Source organism: Hyla sarda, chromosome 4 (assembly GCF_029499605.1).
Source record: "Hyla sarda isolate aHylSar1 chromosome 4, aHylSar1.hap1, whole genome shotgun sequence".
NCBI classification, from domain to species: Eukaryota; Metazoa; Chordata; class Amphibia; order Anura; family Hylidae; genus Hyla; species Hyla sarda.
The window spans coordinates 244,311,765-244,333,012 of record NC_079192.1 but is presented as its reverse complement, the minus strand read 5'-3'; the positions used below and the strand labels follow the sequence as shown (position 1 = coordinate 244,333,012).

Below are 21,248 nucleotides of genomic sequence, written 5' to 3'. Positions count from 1 at the left end.
TGGTCCCTGAAAAATAGCGAGTTTGAAAATTTTGTGAAAAATTGGAAAATTGCTGCTGAACTTTGAAGCCCTCTGGTGTCTTCCAAAAGTAAAAACTTGTCAATTTTATGATGCAAACATAAAGTAGACATATTGTATATGTGAACCAAAAATTTTTTTTTTCGTAATATCCATTTTCCTTACAAGCAGAGAGCTTCAAAGTTAGAAAAAATGCTAAATTTTCAAATTTTTCATCAAATTTACGGATTTTTCACCAAGAAAGGATGCAAGTTACCACAAAATTTTACCACTATGTTAAAGTAGAATATGTCACGAAAAAACAATCTCGGAATCAGAATGATAACTAAAAGCATTCCAGAGTTATTAATGTTTTTAAAGTGACAGTGGTCAGATGTGCAAAAAACGCTCCGGTCCTTAAGGCCAAAATGGTCTTGGTCCTGAAGGGGTTAAAGGGTATGTTTACGCAGGAGAGGTGCATTTATATAGGATCTGCTGCTGATGTGCCCATTCAGTGGGACTAGTCTGTGACCTTTTAAAGCTTGTTTATTCTGGTGAATTAGTTTATGTTGCATCTGAATTGGTTATTGATATACCATATTTACTTGTAGTGGGTGCAGTGTTTTGGCAGGAAATCCATTGCAAAATTCTCTTTAAACCCTGAGCATGTGAACCATTACTACTTTTTCGGTTAAAGGGAATCTGCCAGTCCTGCGTCATGCTCGGAGCACAAGTGAGCCACAGAATGCACGTCTCCTCCCTGACTTGACCGGTTGACATATAGGGGCTCCTCTTTCAGCCATGAGCCGTGCACGTAAATCATTCAAGACAGCGTAAAGTGAAGGTTCAGCTCTTTGACTTGAGCTCTGAGCATGGCCTAGAGCTGGCAGATTAACTTTTAGGGTACGTTCACACGTACGCAAATTTGATGCACAGGATTTTTATTTAATCTTTTTAATTTATTTATTTTTTTATATATAATTAGTGCCTTTGCACAATACAACTTGGATCAGTTCACCCCAGTAAAAATCGAAGGCTATGAAGATCAGGTATGTGCAATTCAACTCTTATTATTAATGTTACTGTTATCATTTTTATTTATTTTTTCTCCATATGATTTGCTTTATTTATAAAGGATAAATTGACAAAAATAAGCACCTTCCATTAAAAGGAACCTCTCTCACTTTCATGCTACCTGGACCACAAGTAATTGAGCAGTCCCCAGTGGTTTCTCATCTGCCCCGCCAGCCCTGATTGATAGATCTATTACTATACTCAAACAGGGAGATATGTTATTAATTAACACTGGTGGGGTGTTTTAGTTTTGTATTTCCTTATGAAATTGTGTATTATGTACTAGATGAAAATAAAGGAGGGGGGGAGGAGGAGGAGCTTACCATTTGTGATTAGGCAGGCATTTAGTGCGAGCATGAGTACTGGAGTGACCTACAGGGAGTTTTACACCCAGTGTCTTCCGTGAGTTGATATATTCTCAACACCTCTAGACAGGTGCCAGGAACCACTGTTTTATGCTACCAAAACCACAGGCAGCAAAAACTGGTGATGGAATCACCATTCCGGGGCACTATATAAATTACTCCAATATTCTAGAGCATTTCAGAGTACTCCTAATTTAAAAATGGCACCGGGACCCAGGTAAGCAGTTCGCTGGGCAGGTTTTGGCTGGAGACTTGTCAGAGAGAGATGTGTTCTCCTAAAGAAGCCTGGCAGGGAATAGACACCAGAACCTGCACCTGACTAGTTATCTGGGTCCTGGCTGCATTTTTATGATTCTCTGAAATGCCGGAGCATATTAGGGTAATTAATAATGTCCTAGAATCGCGGTGCCTGCACCAGTTTTATGCTTCTTGCTGTTAAAACTGGTGACATTTGAGGATCAGCTTTTTTTCGGAACAAGTTAAATGGCACCATTTTGTAGAACTTGATTAACTCCTAAAGGATGCAGGGAGTACCTGGCAGCTATCAGCCGCTGGGACACGTGTCTAATGCCGAACATCACCAATTGCAGTGATCCCGGCATCAACCCCTTAGATGCCGCAATCAACTTTGATCTAAAGTAGAAAAAAACTGTTGCATGTATAGGATTGCATGTAATAGTCCCCTATGGAGACTAGAAAAAAAAAAAGTAATAAATGTGAATTAACCCCTTCCATAATAAATGTTTTGTTTGAATCACCTTTTCCCATAAAAAAAAAAAAAATGTGAACAAAAATAAACATGTGGCATCGCCGTGTGCGTAAATGTCCGAACTATAAAAACATAATGCTACTTAAACTACACAGTCAATGGGGTACACGTAAATAAATACCAAAGTCCAAAATTGCACATTTTTGGTCACTTTGTATGCCCTAAAAAATGTATAAGAAGCGATCAAAAAGTCCCATCAAAACAAAAATGGTACCGATAAACACTACAGACCACAGCACAAAAAATTAGCTCTCCAACATCCCTGTATATAGAAAAATAAAGTTATGGGGGATAAATAGCCGTTAACTTATACCGGAATATTGTTATAAGTTATCGGCTATCGGCCTTAACCTCCACAGAGTATCGGTATCGGCCCTAGGAAAACGATATCGGTCGATCCCTAATACTGGGGGGCATTCATCATTGTATGTGTAAGTGAAGCATTTTTCTACCCCTTTTTATTTGTGTGCTGATAATGTGTAGGAGCACCACATTTATTAAATGTTAGCAAAGTATTTAATAGATTTTGTGGAGGTCACATTTTCTGAGCCTGGGCTGGTGTAGGTTTTTGGCGGTTTTGCGCCTTTTCACAAAAAGGCGCAGTACATAAAATCTGTCCATATTATGTGTATTGCCAAAATCAGTGGAATGCAACTCAAAATCAGCGGAAATTTGTAAACCAAAAGGCGCAAAAAGGACACTTGCACCAACTATACACAGAAAAAAGGGTGAACACAATGATAAATGCCAGCCACTAAGTTTTGTGCAAAAAGATATAATTTTTTTTAACCGAAGTAAAACTATAGCTAATATTTCAGTGTAGTGTAGTGCAGTGTATTGTTAGCAAAATGGTGGTTTATATGGTCCCCTGCACCTGCCTATTGTGTCTGGACTGCTTATGGGGGTCACAGAGCCCCACAGGTCCCTCCTTTGCCACTGTCATGATTTAACCACATCATTACTAGGATCAGAGGTTTGCAGTTAGTGAAGAGGCCCGCCTGTCATACTGACAGCCAAGCTCCCGCGATCACTGCACAGGAGACCTAGGCTGCTGCCGTAAAAAGGTGACAGCCTAGCCCGAAGCCCCTTAGTGATCACTGTAAAAACATGTATGGCTGGTAATTTGTTAATTGACATACAAGTTTTGGCTTACAATCAAGGTGCGGCTGGGAGAGGAGGGAAAATAAGGAGGCATGCTAGGCTGTGGTACTTACGCAGCTTGGCTCCACCTTCTTGACACTTGGCTGAGAATTAAAAAGAAAATGTTATGCTTGGCAACCACAGTTTGATTTTAAACCATATTAGTTATCAAACAGTGTCTACAGTTCTAAACAGAAAATACAGCGGACAGATTCTCTTTTTAAAGTGTATTCACACGTACGGAATTCTGCACATATTTGATGCACAGGATTTCAATCTGTGTACAGTCAATCCGTTTACATTGAAATGTGCAGCTTTAAATCCTGCACATCAAATATGCGCTGGATACTCTGTGTATAAATAATTTCCACTCATGCAATATACTTGTCACTGTTGAATATACTTTGTAATATTTCAATATCTTTTAACCCAGGTATTAATAACAGAGCATGGAGATCTTGGTAATGGAAGATTCCTGGATCCTAAAAACAAGATTTCATTTAAATTTGATCACTTGAGAAAGGAGGCAAGCGACCCAAGGCCCTATGAAGGAGAAAATGCCATAGACTCCTGGAGGAATGTTATTGACACTGCAGTGAGATCCTATGTGAAGGATCATTACCCAAATGGAGTTTGTACTGTAAGTATTTCTGGGTCCTCCCTAAAGTTCTGTACATTCCTATAAAGTGTGGATTGCATGTTGTGTAATCCAGCGCTCCTTTTCCAACTTTTAACTGGAGAAATGTAAATGTTTCCAGGTGTATGGTAAAACAATAGATGGACAACAGACGATAATAGCATGCATTGAGAGTCATCAGTTTCAAGCTAAGAACTTCTGGTAAGTCATTTCATTGTCTTATCCTAAATTGTGTTTTTAGCATTTCTTAGGGATTGTCATGTATATAGTTTTTTAATTCCATGTCCTGAATATGTAAAACTAGAATTTTTGTAATTCTAAATTAGCATCCCTTTTACAAAATGAGATGATTTAAAATGAAGTAGAATCCTGTCCCTGCAATATTGAATACTGTCAGGCCGGGTTCACACCCGGCAATAGGATTCCGCTGCACAGTGCACACTGCTGAATTTCCAAGGTGGACTCTCCATCTGGAAGATCGTCTCAAAAAATCTGCCAGAACATTGAGCTTTATCAACTATCTGGCGGATTTCCTCTCTGCAGACATTGTCGTCTATGGGGATGGCAATGTCTGCACAATGTCGGCTGCACTTAGAAGAAACTCTGGACGGATTTTGTCAGTCTGGAGATTCCGAAGTGTGAATCTGGCCTCCTAGTGAGTGTGGGGTACAGAAATCTCCGTTACTGAGCACCTCTAGGACATTTTCATATAGTGAGCTTACGGTATATGCAACCTTTGTTATAAGCCGCTTGTTAGATGGCTATGTGGGCAACAAGAGGTTTTTTTTTTTGTTTAAGACTACGCAATTGGCAACACTCAAACCTATCTCTTACATTTTTAAGGAATGGACGTTGGAGGTCAGAATGGAAGTTTACAATCACACAGTCCACTACAAAGGTGGTTGGCATTCTAAAAATTCAGGTATGGTTGTATTGTGAATTTTTGTTTTTGTTTTGTTTATATGTCTCCATATTATAAATGGCACAATACAACCTGATTTTGTAAAATACACACACACACCCCTATATGGAGATATATATAGAGCAACAGAAGAATGCAGCAGCACACTGCCAGCACAAGGATATAGGTGAAACATGAATATGCAGTTAAAACATGGAGAGCTATAAAGCTATGGTGTAATAGATGCAAATGTGAAACTATGAAATAGTGAGGCACTTAGCTCGCAAATTTGTCTCCGTCGGCGGTCAAATAGCTTGGACCGTCCCACCGCGATAAGGTGGCCTCATTGGGACGGACCCTACACTGTGAATATGCCTCTGTGTGAACAGTTCAGTAAGCATGGCAGGGTCTGGAACATCCAAGACACCTTATATACACACCTGATAGAGGTGGGTGGGGTGCAAGGCCAACATGGAGGTAGCCACTCCCCCGTATGTGCAATACAGGCAAAGAATAAGTCAGCCAGCACTTTAGTTGATACCAAACTATTATATGGACCTGGCCTACAGGTGCACGCTACTTGGCTAGATATACAGCAACAGAAGAATGCAGCAGCACACTGCCAGCACAAGGATATAGATGAAACATGAAAATGCAGTTAAAACATGGAGAGCTATACAGCTATGGTGTAATAGATGCAAATGTGAAACTATGAAATGGTGAGGCACTTAGCTCACAAATATAGATATATATATATATAGAGAGAGAGAGATTAAATCGGGATATTAATCAGACATCAAAAAGTGTTATACTCAAAAAAACAAGTGAAAATCCAGTTCATTAGGGATTGCTCCCTCACCAGGTATAGTAAATAGATGTCAACATGTGGTTAAGCGGCGTGTACCGAACACCAGAAGCTCACAGAGCTCTGGAACTGCGTCATACAGGGAGAACGACGCTGTGAGCGTCATTGTAGCTATGGCAGTTCGATCCTTCACCTCTGCGCCTGCGCACAGAGGAAACGGACCCCAGATCGCCATATTAAAATAGGGCAAGACTCCCATAATGTAAAATAGTGAATAAAAAGAACAAATAAAAAAAATGAAAAACCAAAAGAATGGACACTTATGCTCCCTTTCAACAGGAGAGGTCAGACCAAAATTAGCTGTGATAAAACGCCCTCACATACCGTATTTTTCGCCCTATAGGACGCACCGGCGTATAAGACGCACCCAATTTATAGGTGCAAAATCTAAAAAAATTTAGATTTTGAACCCAATAGTGTTCTTCAACCTGCGGACCTCCAGATGTTGCAAAACTACAACTCCCAGCATGCCCAGACAGCCGTTGGCTGTCCGGGCATGCTGGGAGTTTTAGTTTTGCAACATCTGGAGGTCCGCAGATTGAAGACCACTGCATAGGAGGTAATAGTCACGTGTCCCCGCCGCTCCGGACCCGTCACCGCTGCCCTGGATGTCGCTCCATCGCTGTCGCCGTGTCCCCATCCCTCCGGAACGTCTCTGCTGCCGGCTGGGTATCCTCGCGCTCCGTCGCCGCCATCACTTCGTTACGCACGCCGACGCACGTATGCAACGACATGATGACGAGGAAGGAGAGCGCTGGCCATACAGGGGATCCCTGAATGGAGAAGACACCGAGGAGGCAGGTAAGATCCCTCCCGGTGTCCTGTAAGCACTAACCCGGCTTTTCAGTCAGGCTGTTCGGGACCGCCGTGGTGAGATCGCGGCGGTCCCGAACAGCCCGACTGAACAGCCGGGTTAGTGTCCCTTTCCCTTCAGACGCGGCGGTCAGCTTTGATCGCTGCGTCTGAAGGGTTAATACAGGGCATCACCGCGATCGGTGATGTCCTGTATTAGCCGCGGGTCCCGGCCGTTGATGGCCACAGGGACCGCCGCGATAGCGGTGTATTCGCCGTATAAGATGCACAGACTTTTTCCCCCAGTTTTGGGGAAGAAAAAGGGCATGTTATACGGCGAAAAATACGGTATTTGCTGAGTTGGTGAGTTATCAGGAGCGAACTTGTGCACAATGAAGTGTCCGGATTAATTCCTTACTAGCCCGAAGCCTAGACAGTACCCCCCCATTCAGCAGCACTCCCCAGGTCTTTGCTATCAACCACATCTCGCTAAGATCCTCACAGCCATTCATTGGGGGAATAATGCACATAGTACCTGCTAGGTCGACCCACACCAGTATAGTGTCTCATCAATGGAAAAAAAAAAGTTTTAAATAATGTAAAATAATATGTAAAAAAAAAAAATGAAGAAAAATAAATAAAAAAATTTAAATTCAAGTAAAGTCAAAAGGTTCTCCCTTATTAATAGTCTCTTCAAGTACACAAACAAATGAATGTATTAATAATAATAATCATATATTTTGACTTAACAATTATATACTCCATTAAAGTATCCTCTGGTGAGTGATTGTCCATGTACCATTCTTTAAATGCAACAAAAAAGAGAGAGAAAACAATTAATAGTGATATCATTCTTTATTCAGCATAATAATCTATTGTACTGACTATACTGACACACCAGGACTATCTCAGTCATTTTACCTCCCACAATAATTTTGTTTTGAACTCAACAATTTAACCACCAGGTTTCAACGTATTGAGGTTGAAAATCCATTTTAACTCTCATTTCTTTAAAATGCCCTGCATGTCACCTCCACGTTTTAATTGTGGTACATGATCTACTATCGCCACAATTAAAACGTGGAGGTGACAGGCAGGACATTTTAAAGAAATGCGAGTTAAAACAAGGAGGTGAGGAGGAAAAAACTAAACTTTCAATTTTCCACCTACAGACCCATATGAGGGCTTGTTTTTTGCGCCACCAATTTTACTTTGAAATACCATTAATCATTTCACCACTAAATCTATGGAAAAACCAGAAAAACAAAGCAATTTCTCTATCGGCTCCATTGGGGGACACAGACCGTGGGTGTATGCTGTTGTCTCTAGGAGGTGTGACACTATGGTAATAAAAAAGTCAGCTCCTCCCAGCAGGATATGCCCGCCTTCAGGCTCTGAGCCAGTCAGTTTAAGCTTAGTGTCTGAAGGAGGTGGACATGGTCTTAATTTTCCAGACCAAGTCTTCTGATTTTTTATTTTCCTAGTATAGGGACGTGTTAGTTTTTTATTCCTTTTTTTTCCCGTTTTCAGGTGGGGGTTCAGGGACACCGGTGCCCTGTTTCCCCATTGCGAGTAAGGGGGCACAGACATCAGCGTCTGGGTGGTACCTCATGGGTCCGGGTCCCTCTTTTTCTCTGCTCGCCTCGCTCGCGCATAGCAGCCAGGCGTGATGCAGGGACAAAAAGCTGACTGAAGACTTCAATGAAGACTCCATTAGGTAAGTTCTTCTGACTGAGGTAAGTACTTCCTCCCTTTTTTCTCCATAGGTACGGGACTCGCAACCTCTGGAGACCCCCTGTTTTTGGCCCACCTTCAGTTATGGGGCTTGATTATACAGGGGCTGCACTTTATGCTGGGGGAGCAGTGGCACCTGAGGGGGCATATATTATAAGGCACCTTACTTTATGGGGCATATAGTATGGGGCACTTTACTATGTTGTGTGTGTGTGTGTGTGTGTTGGTGCAACTACTCCAGCGCCTTATATGCGGCTGTCAGCCGTGGCGCTGCTTCGGGCCGGGCACTCTCAGCGCCGGCTTACTTTCGTTATGCTTCAGCGCCGGCTTACTTTCACTTTCACCAGCAGCCTCTGCTGACGTTTTGGCCTCCCGTTCTATTCCCCAGAGCGCATATACGGCTAGGCAGGTGCGCTCGGGACAAGGAGCGGGCGCCATAACAGTTCTTCTTCGGCTGGTCTGTAGCTCCGCCCACTAGGCTGGGAGCTCTGAGGCGCGAAGTAGCGTCCAATCAGCGCCGTGTGCGTGATTTTCTATGTGAAGGGGTCGGTTACTGTGTGCCTTGCTTCAGGCACGTCCCTCCCTCCCTATTGGCTGGCCTGTTCAGTCTCTCTGGCTGCACGGAGCGAGTTCTCCTCACTGCAGCTGACAGGGGACACAGACTAGGGTGAGAAAGTTCCTGTCTTCTTTTTTTCTCACATTATGTCCGTACCCAGGGCTGTTCCTCCCTTCAAACAGAAACCTGGAAGTTCAGAGACTTATTATATCTGTAGGCACTGTAATACCAAGATGTCTGGCTTTGCTGAGCCCACTTGCCCTGCCTGCTCCACTGCTCCCCCGGATGCCCCTTCGGTCCCGGTGGGTTCAGCCGCTCCTCCAGCCTGGGTTTCTTCCCTGACCCAGTATATGGCTGACTTGACCCAAGTCTCCAGTTCGGTGGCTGAGGCCTCCCGGGAAATGGCGTCCGCCTTGAAGGGGTCATCCCTGCGCAGGACCTCTGAGAGGGCCCGCTCCTCGTCTCCCCATACTTCACGCTCTCACAAGTGTGCTAGGGGTGCCTCGTCTGACTCTTCCATTGAGTCTTCTGATAGATGTGAGCGTTCCCCTCGCGGGTCCCCCCCCCCCCCATCTTCTGGGCATAAAAACGTCGCTCCTCCAAAGGACGTTCTCAGAGTCGCCGCTCTGCTACGCCAGAGCCGCGTACCCGGTCTGGGTCGCCCCCCTCCAGGACTGCCTCTACTCATTCACATTCCCCTGGTGAACTGGTGGACGAGGCTTCCGAGCTGGCATCTGACTCAGAGGACCGCTCAGACTCAACTGCAACGGTGAACTTATTGGTGACAGCCATAAGAGCCACCTTTCACTTGGAGGACCCAGGATCTTCAGATGTTAATCCAGGAGTATCCTTTCATCATGCTAAGCCAGCACCTCAAAGGTTCAGCTCTCACGCTGACTTTGACGACATTCTGGAATCCGCATGGAAGCATCCAAACAAGAGGTTCCCGGGAATCAAGTCAATTCAAGAACGTTATCCATTTGACAAGGACTTTGTCGCTAAGGTGGTTTCCCCTCTCTTAGTGGATCCACCAATCTCCCGAATCTCTAAGGCGACTACACTGCCTCTGGCAGATGCCGCTGCCTTCAAGGATCCCGCGGACAAGAAGGTAGAATCTTTAGCGAAGTTCGCTTCTGAAGCAGCTGGCTCTTCTCTTCTTCCCATCTCCGCCTCGACATGGGTGTCCAAGGCCCTGTCGGAGTGGTGCCAAAAGCTCAATCAGGATATCTCAGCGGGATCCCCCCCAGAGGGTCTATCTGCTCTGGCTCTCCAATGCGCTAAAGCTGGGGACTTTCTGTGCACAGCTTCCATGCACTCAGCCCGTTGTTCTGCCTTTGCTGTGGGTCACCTAGCGGCTCTCCGCCGCTCTATGTGGCTTAAAGCTTGGAATGCGGATGCAGCTTCCAAAAGGTCTCTCCCTGAGCTGCCCTTTACAGGTGGCCGTCTTTTTGGCAAACGCCTTGATGAGATTATCTCTTAGGCAACGGGAGGTAAGAGTTCCTTGTTACCTCAAAATAAGGCTCGCAGAGGAAGTCCTTTTCCTTTCGTACCTCTGGCCCCAGTAAAGGGTCCGGGCAGGTGCCCTCGCGGGACAAGAAGGCTCCCTCATTCCGGGCACGCCCGTCTTGGAAGTCGGACTCCAACCGGTCCGGCCGTTTGCGCCCAAATCGGGCAACCGCAAACCCACTTCTGCATGAAGTGAGGCCCCCACCCGCGGTTTCTTTTCGGGTGGGAGGTCGTCTCTTGTTTTTCCGAGACATCTGGACTTCACATATTCAGGACTCTTGGGTCAGGGACGTGGTGTCCAACGGTTACCGGATCGAATTCGCCTCCCTTCCGAGGGATAGCTTTTTTCGATCCTGGGCCCCCCGGTCTCCTCCTCTGGCGAAGCAATTTTGAGCGGCTCTCCCATCTCTGCTTCTCCAAGGGAACGTTTTCGGGGTTTCTATTCAAATCTTTTTGTGGTCCCCAAGAAGGACTGTTCCGTGTGACCAATCCTAGACCTCAAGCTTCTCAACCGTCACCTTCTCATCCGCCACTTCAGAATGGAATCTCTCCGTTCGGTGGTGGCGTCCCTGGAACAAGGGGAGTTCTTTTCTTCGGTGGACATCAAGGATGCCTACCTCCATGTGCCAATTTTTCCGGGCCATCATCGGTACCTCCGCTTTGCAGTTCCGGAGGGGCACTTTCAATTCGTAGCCTTCCCCTTTGGTCTAGCCACGGCTCCTCGGGTCTTTACAAAGATCCTTGCGCCAGTGATGGGCCTGTTACGGTCGAGGGGGATCTCTGTGATACCCTATATGGACGACCTTCTCTTCAAGGCTCCAACCAGAGCCCAGACTCTGGCGAATCTGGATGTCACTCTCCACACTCTGACTCTCTTCGGCTGGATGGTCAACCGGGACAAGTCAGTCCTCTGTCCTACCCAGTCTCAAACCTTCCTGGGACTTCAATTCGACACGGCCTCTGCCCGAATTTGTCTTCCGCCGGACAAATGTCTGGCGCTCCGGTCGTGGGTCCGCTCCCTTCGGACCCAGGTATCAGTCTCCATCCGCACTTGTATGGAAGTCCTGGGTCGGATGGTGGCAACTATGGATGCCGTACCCGTTGCCCAGTTTCATTACCGCCCCCTTCAACTGGCGATTCTCTCTCGATGGAACAAGTCTCCCCTGTCCCTCGATCGTCAGATTGTTCTCCCTCGCAGGGTCCGTCGGTCTCTGCTCTGGTGACTCCGCTCCCCCCTTCTTCTCCAAGGGCGGTCCTTTCTTCCCCTTCACTGGCAGGTTGTTACAACGGATGCCGGCGTGTTCAGGGATTGGACGGTTCAGGGACTCTGGTCTCCCCCGGAGACCTTTCTTCCGATAAACATATTGGAATTAGGGGCGATTCTTCTTTGTCTTCTTCGTTGGAAGTCCCGTCTTCAGTCCCGTCCTGTCCGCGTTCAGTCGGACAACGCCACGGCCGTGGCGTACATAAATCATCAAGGCGGCACTCGCAGCTCGGCAGCCATGGCCGAGGTGACCAAGATTCTCACCTGGGCAGAGAACAAGGTTCCGGCCATTTCGGCGATTCACACTCCGGGAGTGCTCAACTGGGAAACGGACTTCCTCAGTCAGTCCTCACCCGACCCCGGCGTGTGGTCTCTTTATCCGGAGGTCTTCGCGCAGCTCTGGGGCATTCCGGACGTGGACCTCTTCGCGTCCCGGCACAATCGGAAGATTCTTCCGTTTGTGTCCAAGTCCCGGGACCCTCAGGCTCTGGCCGTGGACGCCCTAGTGATTCCTTGGGCGGGGTTCGCCCTACCTTATCTGTTCCCTCCTCTTCAGCTCCTTCCCAGGGTGCTGAGGAAGCTCAAGGCAGAGGACGTCCCCGCCATTCTGGTAGCTCCAGATTGGCCCCGAAGGTCGTGGTACGCCGACTTAGTCAGGCTCCTGGACGACGCTCCTCTGCGCCTTCCGCTCTGCCCGGACCTACTCTCTCGGGGTCCTCTTTGCCACCCCAATTTATAGTCTCTGCATTTGACGGCGTGGCGGTTGAGACCGTGGTTTTGAGGGCCCGCGGGTTCTCTTCCCAAGTCATTCACACCATGCTCGAGGCTCGTAAGCCCTTCTCCGCAAGAATTTACCACCGTACTTGGCGGTCTTATTTTCGTTGGTGTGATGCTCAGGACTTCTCCCCGGTGACCTTCTCGGTTCCCCGTCTTCTCTCTTTTTTGCAGTCGGGGCTGGAACTGGGGTTGTCTCTCAGTTCCCTTAACCCCTTCATGACCCAGCCCATTTTCACCTTCATGACCTGGGCATTTTTTGAAAATCTGACCACTGTCACTTTAAACATTAATAACTCTGGAATGCTTTTACTTATCATTCTGATTCCGAGATTGTTTTTTCGTGACATATTCTACTTTGTTATTGGTAAAATTTCACTGATATTTGCATCCTTTCTTGGTAAAAAATCAAAAAATTTCATGAAAATTTAGAAAATTTTGCATTTTTCTAACTTTTCTAACTGAAAGTCTCTGCTTGAAAGGAAAATGGATATTCCAAATAAATTACATATTGAGTCACATATACAATATGTCTACTTTGTGTTTGCATAAAAAAATTGACAAGTTTTTACTTTTGGAAGACACCAGAGGGCTTCAAAGTTCCGCAGCAATTTTCCAATTTTTCTCAAGACTTTCAAAATCGTAATTTTTCAGCGCCCAGTTCAGGTTGGAAGTGGATTTTAAGGGTCTTCATATTAGAAATACCCCATAAATGACCCCGTTATAAAAACTGCACCCCCCAAAGTATTCAAAATGACATTCAGTAAGTGTTTTAACCCTTTAGGTGTTTCACAGGAATAGCAGCAAAGTGAAGGAGAAAATTCTAAATCTTCATTTTTTACACTCGCGTTTTCTTGTAGACCCAATTTTTCAATTTTTACAAGGGGTAAAAGGAGAGAAATCACCCTAAAATTTGTAACCCAATTTCTCTCGGGTAAGGAAATACCTCATATGCGTATGTAAAGTGTTCGGCGGGCGCAGTAGAGGGCTCAGAAGGGAAGGAGCGACAATGGGATTTTGGAGAGTGAGTTTTTCTGAAAGGGTTTTTGGGGGGCATGTCCCATTTAGGAAGCCCCTATGGTGCCAGAACAGTGGACCCCCCCACATGTGACCCCATTTTGGAAACTATACCCCTCATGGAATTTAATAAGGGGTGCAGTGAGCATTTACACCCCACTGGCGTTTGACAGATCTTTGGAACAGTGGGCTGTGCAAATCAAAAATTTTATTTTTCATTTTCACAGACCACTGTTCCAAAAATCTGTCATACACCAGTGGGGTGTAAATGCTCACTGCACCCCTTATTACATTCCGTGAGAGGTGTAGTTTCCAAAATGGGGTCACATATGGATATTTATTGTTTTGCGTTTGTCAGAACTGCTGTAACAATCAGCCACCCCTGTGCAAATCGCCTCAAATGTACATGGTGCACTCTCCCTTCTGGGCCTTGTTGTGCGCCCCCAGAGCACTTTGCGCCCACATGTGGGGTATCTCCGTAGTCGGGAGAAATTGCATTACAAATTTAGAGGGTCTTTTTTCCCTTTTACCTCTTGTGAAAATGAAAAGTATAGGGCAACACCAGCATGTCAGTGTAAAAAATTTTTTTTTTTACACTAACATGCTGATGTAGACCCAAACTTCATCTTTTCATAAGGGGTTAAAGAAGAAAAAGCCCCCCAAAATTTGTAAGGCAATTTCTCCCGAGTACGGCGATACCCCATATGTGTCCCAAAACTGTTGCCCTGAAATATGACAGGGCTCCAAAGTGAGAGAGCGCCATGCGCATTTGAGGCCTGAATTAGGGATTTGCATAGGGGTGGACCCCTATGTATTCTATGCCAATGATTCCCAAACAGGGTGCCTCCAGCTGTTGCAAAACTCCCAGCATGCCTGGACAGTCAATGGCTGTCCGGCAATACTGGGAGTTATTATTTTGCAACAGCTGGAGGCTCCGTTTTGGAAACAGTAGCGTACCAGACGTTTTTCTTTTTTTTCTTTTTTTGGGGGGGGGGGGGGGGGGCTGTGTAGGGGTATGTGTATATGTAGTGTTTTTTACTTTTTATTTTAGGTTAGTGTTAGTGTAGTGTTTTTAGGGTACAGTAACATGGGCAGAGGTTCACAGCAAGTTTGCCGCTGGAAGTTTGAGCTGCAGCGCAAAATTTGCGCCATCTCAAACTTGCAGCACTCACTGTAAACCTCCGCCCATGTGAGTGTACCCTGTACATTCACATTGGGGGGAGGGGGCAAACATCCAGCTGTTGCAAACTCAGAGCATGCCCTTTGGCTGTCCGTGCATGCTGGGAGTTGTAGTTTTGCAACAGCTGGAGGCACACTGGTTTGGAAACACTAAGTTAAGTAATAAACTTTCATGTGTTTTGCAACCAAACTTAGTGTTTCCAAACCAGTGTGCCTCCAGCTGTTGCAAAACTACAACTCCCAGCATGCATGGTCTTTCAGTGCATGCTGGGAGTTATAGTTTTGCAACAATTGCAACAGCTGGAGGCACTGAGGTAGGAAACGAACAATGTTTCCCAACTAGTGTGCCTCCAGTTGTTGCAAAACTACAACTCCCAGCATGCCCAGACTGCCCAGGCATGCTGGAAGTTGTAGTTCGGCAATATCTGAAGGATCAGATGTTGCCGAACTACAACTTCCAGCATGCTTGGGCAGTCTGGGCATGCTGGGAGTTGTAGTTGTGCAACATCTGGAGGTCCACAGTTTGGAGACCACTGTATAATGGTCTCCAATCTGTGCTCTTCCAGATGTTAGAGAACTACAACTCCCAGCATGCCTGGACAGACTGAGCATGCTGGGAGTTGTAGTTTTTCAACATCTGGAAGAGCACAGATTGGAGACCATTATACAGTGGTCTCCAAACTGTCGACCTCCAGATGTTGCAAAACTACAACTCCCAGCATGCCCAGAAAGCCAAAGGCTGTCTGGGCATGCTGGGAGTTGCAGTTTTGAAACTCCCAGAGGCAGCAGTGAGATCGCTTTACGGCGATCTCACTGCTGCCAATGAAGATGCCGCACTGCTGCCGGAAACTCACCTCCGGGACGCAGCGCCGCCGGGACCGCCTGGAGGACGTCGTTCGCCGCCGGGACCACCTGGAGGACATCGCTCGCCGCCGGGACAGCTCGGGACACCGCTCGGACGCGTAAGTGACGCCGGGGGACAGGTCAGGGACACTTAGCAGAGCGGTGTGTGTCCCGATTCCCGTGATCGGGACTCGCACACCGCGCTGCTATCAGCTAGTCAGATTTGACCAGCTGATAGCAGCGATCGCTGGGGGGGGGGGGGGGGGGGGGTCGGGGGATGAAACCCCCGTGGTCGCATGGTAAGATGGCTGGCTATCAGTGATAGCCACCATCTGTCCGGGCGCTGCGGGGTGCCGCGAGTAGCGGCAAAAATGTTTATGATGTACCTGTATGTCATGGGTCGGGAACACCTTGCCACCCATGACGTACAGGTATGTCATAGGTCGGGAAGGGGTTAAAGGTCAGGTTTCGGCCCTTACTGTTCTTTTCCAGCGGCCCCTGGCTTCTATTCCTCATGACCGGACCTTCCTGCAAGGAGTGGCGCACGCTGTTCCTCCTTATTGGTCACCTTCTCCCCCTTGGGACTTGAATTTGGTTCTGAGTGCCCTCCAGGGTGCACCCTTTGAGCCCCTTAGAGAGGTGTCTCTCTTCCTCCTTTCTTGGAAAGTGGCGTTTCTTGTGGCTGTCGCCTCCATCCGGAGGGTGTCTGAACTGGCAGCTCTTTCCTGCCATTCTCAGTTTCTGGTGATCCACCAGGACAAGGTCGTTTTCTGGCCAGATCCTTCCTTTTTACCTAAGGTGGTCTTGGCCTTTCATCTCAATGAGGACATTGTCCTCCCGTCCTTTTGTCCGGCTCCTTCTCATCCTAAGGAGCGCTTGCTACACAAGCTGGATGTAGTTCGGGCTGTTCGGTCTTATCTCTCCATCACTTCTTTGTTTCGTCAGTGTGATTCCTTTTTCGTCTTTACGGAAGGTCGTCGCAAGGGACAACCTGCTTCCAAGGCCACCATTTCTCGGTGGATTCGGTCCGCCATTTTGGAAGCCTATCGCTGGTTGTGGCTCATTCCACTCGTTCTGTTGGGGCATTCTGGGCTCTCCAGAATAGAGCCTCGGCCTCGCAGATTTGCAAGGCGGCTACCTGGTCGTCTTTGCACACTTTCTCGAGGTTTTACCGAGTCCATACTTTCGCATCGGCTGATGCTAGTCTGGGTTGTAAAGTGTTTCAGGCGGCAGTGGATCAGCCGTCTGCCTGATTACTTATCTGCCCACCCAAGGGGCGGCTTTGGTACGTCCCACGGTCTGTGTCCCCCAATGGAGCCGATAGAGAAAAGGAGATTTTTTTAACACTTACCGTAAAATCTCTTTCTCGAAGGAGCCATTAGGGGACACAGCTCCCGCCCTTTTTGTTTTTTTTTTCCCTTTGGTTCTCTGTCCGAGGGTGTGTTCAGTTATGTTTTTTTTCTTCTGGTCCTCGGACAGTTTTGGGTTTTTCTTTGACCTATTGGTCTCCTCCTATTGCTCTGGAACTTAAACTGACTGGCTCAGAGCCTACAGGCGGGTATATCCTGCTGGGAGAAGCTGACTTTTTTTTATTACTATAGTGTCACACCTCCTAGAAACAGCAGCATACACCCACGGTCTGTGTCCCCCAATGGATCCTTCGAGAAAGAGATTTTACGGTAAGTGTTAAAAAATCTCCTTTTTGTAAATTTAGGGGGCTTCAGATTCTACGGAGTGAACTTTTAAGTACAAATGACACCTTAACTTTATTCTGTAGGTCCATACAGTTACAAGGATACCTAATTTATATAGGTTTTATTTTCCTAAAATTATAACTACATGCACCAAAATTAGTATGGTTAAAATTATCTTCTGACCCTTAAAACTATTACATTTTTCCCGTATACGAGGTGGTATTAGGGCTAATTTTTTGCACCGTGATCTGAAGTTTTTATCTGTACCATTTTTTTGTTTTGATGAGACTTTTTGATCCCTTTTTATAAAGTTTTGGGTATACAAAGTGACCAAAAATACGCAATTTTGGAATTTGTTTTTATTTGTTTTTTACGTGTACGCCACCATTGACGGTGCGGTTTAATTAACATTTTTATAGTTCGGACATTTGCGCATGCGGTGATACCACATACGGTATGTTTTTTTTTTTTTTTTTCTTTTTTTACATATATATATATTTTTTTAAATGGAAAAAGGGGGGTGATTCAAACTTTTATTACTGCAGAGGTTAACTCACTCTTTTGTTTTTCTTTTTTAGCCCCCATAGGGGACTATTACATGCAATCCTTTGATTGCATACACGGAACAATACTATGCCATAGCCTAGCATTGATCAGTGTTATATGTGCTCGATTGCTCCAGCCTGGATCTCAGGCTTGGAGCAATGGAGCGACGATCGGACAGCTGAAAGGAAGATAAGTACCCTCTCTCAGCTGTTCGGAACACCGCGGCAGTCCCAATCAGCCCACCAGCAACAACAATGTCCCGTTTTAGATGCCGTAATCAAAGTTAATACCGGACATCAGCCCGATTGGCGATGTCCGGTATTAGCTGCGGATCCTGGTTCCTGATAGCAACTGGGACCCACCGGGTATGATGCGCGCTCACCTGCTGAGCGGATGTCATACAGTGGGAGCCCGCAGTGGACATCAATATGTCCATTTGCAGGAAGGGGTTAAAGTTCAGTGGTGGCATGCCACTCCATTTCACACACAGCATAGTGCTTGGTGATGTAAGGCTAGCATAAAGCTCCTTGTCTATGAAAACCCATATGATGGGCAGTTTTTGTGCTGGTTTTTAATCTCAGGTGAAGTTTGATGCTCTGCAGTTATTGTCTCTGCAAAGCTTTGGTGACTTTTATGCACTATGAACCTCAGCACTTTTTGACCTCTCAGGTCTGCCACTTCATAGCTGGTACCTGCACACTTCCACTGTTCAACAATGCAAAGTATCCCAATATTTTTCTCCCATATAGTGCACTTTCTGAAAGTAGACCTTTGCCATGTTGTTAAATAAAAATACAAAGAATTCACGTTTGTAGCTAAATGTCTGTCCCAAGTGATGCCTGAAATGCACAGTATCTCCTAGATAGAAGCCTAAGAATTATGCACTTCTTTACTTAGTAACTACAATTTAGTTATGCTATTCCCATACAGGTTCATTATTATGAAGATGGTAATGTTCAGCTAGTGAGTCATAAAGATATTGCAGAGTCGCTAACTGTGACGGTAAGTATCTATTATTTTATTGTAGCTGGGTCAGCAGAGATCCAGACCTGTGCACAAGAGAGAGCTCATTGCACATTCTGGAAATGTACCGTTTTCTCAGACCAACAGCAGTCAACTAACTTATGTTCTGTAATCGCCACAGTATGAACAATAGTGTGGTAAAAAATTGCACAGAGCACTTTCTCATTTTTTCAGTCGCTTTTTTCTATTCCAGTAAACATCTTATGGGAATATACATTGAAAGTAAGTTACAGTTCATACGGCAGATGTTGTAGGATTCAAAAAGTCTGATCACCTAAAAACACAAATACTAGAATAAAGTTGTTGTTTTTTTTTTTTCTCACACACTATTATTTATACTATGTTATGGGGAAGGACAGATCATCTGCAAAGTTATGAACAGACACAAAATGTTAACTTACACTATATCTGCTTGGTTGTACAGTGTTAACTAAGTTGTCTTTTAAAGACAGGTTTTTTTTTTTGTTAATAAAGAAGCAGCCAGTGCAGTGGTCAGCTGTTATTGCCAGGGGAGGCTGCGTTAAGACTTAAAGGGGTATTCCGGTGCTTACATATCTTATCCCCTATCCAAAGGATAGGGGATAAGATGCCTGATCGCGGGAGTCCCGCAGCTGGGGACGCCCGGGATCATGCACGCGGCACCCCGTTTGTAATTAGTCCCCGGAGCGTGTTCGCTCCGGGTCTGATTACGGTGGACCGCATGGCCGGCGGCGTGTGATGTCACGCCCCCGCCCCCGTGTGACGTCACCCTCTGCCCCTCAATGCAAGCCTACGGGAGGTATCACGCCCCCTCCCGTAGGCTTGCATTGAGGGGCAGAGCGTGACGTCACACGCCGCCGGCCCGGGGACAGATTACAAACTGGGTGCCGCGTGCATGATCCCGGGCGTCCCCAGCTGCGGGACTCCCGCGATCAGGCATCTTATCCCCTATCCTTTGGATAGGGGATAAGATGTGTAAGCACTGGAGTACCCCTTTAACATCTGTGCTGCAGGGACAATGTAGAATTACATGCTGGTCAGTCAAATGAATGGCTATCCATATAAAGCTTGGAAGTGCCAGGTCAGCCAGAGCCCATATACATTCTGGCATGTAGCTGTTCCATTGTTCAGGCACATAAATTATACCTGGCATACCCCCACTAAAATCATTCAAAGGTAGCTAGTTGCTAGTTGTCATCGCAATACAAAAGGTTTGCATTATTCTTCAACCATTTGGTTACTGTGTGTGGTTTGATGTTCAGCACTTTTTTTTTTTTTTACCACTTTTTTTATTTTGTGATTTTATTTTTCTTATATATATTTTTTTTTTTTAGAATGAAGTTCAAACTGCTAAAGAGTTCATAAAAATTTTAGAGGATGCTGAAAATGAGTACCAGGTATGTCTTGTAGAGTAATTCTGTACACCTGCTGCAAGATCAGTCTAAACACAAGGATGTCTGTAACCATTGACCTGTATGGGAGACGCAGGAAAAAACTTTACATGCAAAGTGTTTTTTTTCTTTTTTTTTTTTTTAAATGGTAACAAGAAAATGGTTTCAAAAGTTCACATTAACATCTAGTTTTGTGCCTTATTCCATTCATTTCAATGAACCTCGTGGACGTTTTTTCAATCACATTAAAAACATAAAGGTTGAGAATTTTAACAGCAAGTAAATAGCAAAGCATCTTTTAATATATTGTTCCTTATGTCATTATGAGTTTGGTTTGGTGACAGTTACTCCTTTAAGTTGAAAATAATTGTATTTCTTTCAGTACAGAAATGTATCCCAATGTGCTGGGTTGTGTAGGGTGGAAATTTATCATGCCTTTTGCTACATTCACACGGCCAAATTTCCTTTACTTCTCAATGCAAAAACCATGGCATACAAGTAATTTGAGCAAGTAAGGTTGATCCATGTGAAAATTCTGCCTGAAATTAAAGCCACATTGATGTCTATTCATTAAAGCTTACCTGTCAGATACAACAAATTTTTTTTAAATATATCACTCAGTACCTAATCCTGACCATGTACATCTAATTTTTATGTGTCTATCACCTTTATTTTTTTTTTTTATTACACTCTTAATTTAGCTCACTAGTCTGAATTCCTCTCAAAGGGAGGGGGCGTGGCCTCACTGTGCAGGTCTCCGCCCCCTCCCTCAGTATACCCTTAACGACCATGGACGTAAATGTATGTCCTGGTTTGGCGGTACTTCGCGCACCAGGACGTACATTTACGTCCTGTGTATGACCGCAAGCATCGGAGCGATGCTCACGTCATGCACGGCAGGTTCCGCCGGTAATGGCTGACAACCGCGATCGCATCAATACAGATCACGGCATCTGCGGCAATGCGCATGTTAAAATAGATGATCGGATCGCCCGCAGCGCTGCCACGGGGATCCGATCATCTTTAACCCCTTAAAGACTCAGGGTTTTTCCGTTTTTTTATTTGACATTTTTCCTCCTTACCTTTAAAAAATCATAACTTTCAGTTTTTTACCTAAAATTCTATGTGACAGCTTATTTTTGCGCCACCAATTCTACTTTGTAATGACATCAGTCATTTTACCCAAAAATATACAGCGAAAC

General features: G+C 45.6%; 1 protein-coding gene across 1 annotated transcript in view; it reads left to right on the top strand.

The window, feature by feature from the left end:
* CAPZA2 (capping actin protein of muscle Z-line subunit alpha 2) overlaps positions 1-21,248 on the top strand; it is a 63,535-nt gene that overhangs the window by 31,546 nt on the left and 10,741 nt on the right. The window contains exons 4-9 of the mRNA XM_056573852.1: positions 983-1,046; positions 3,779-3,985; positions 4,104-4,183; positions 4,826-4,904; positions 18,584-18,655; positions 19,990-20,052. Of these exons, the coding sequence (XP_056429827.1) occupies positions 983-1,046; positions 3,779-3,985; positions 4,104-4,183; positions 4,826-4,904; positions 18,584-18,655; positions 19,990-20,052 (565 nt within the window). The remainder of the gene's footprint in view (positions 1-982; positions 1,047-3,778; positions 3,986-4,103; positions 4,184-4,825; positions 4,905-18,583; positions 18,656-19,989; positions 20,053-21,248) is intronic.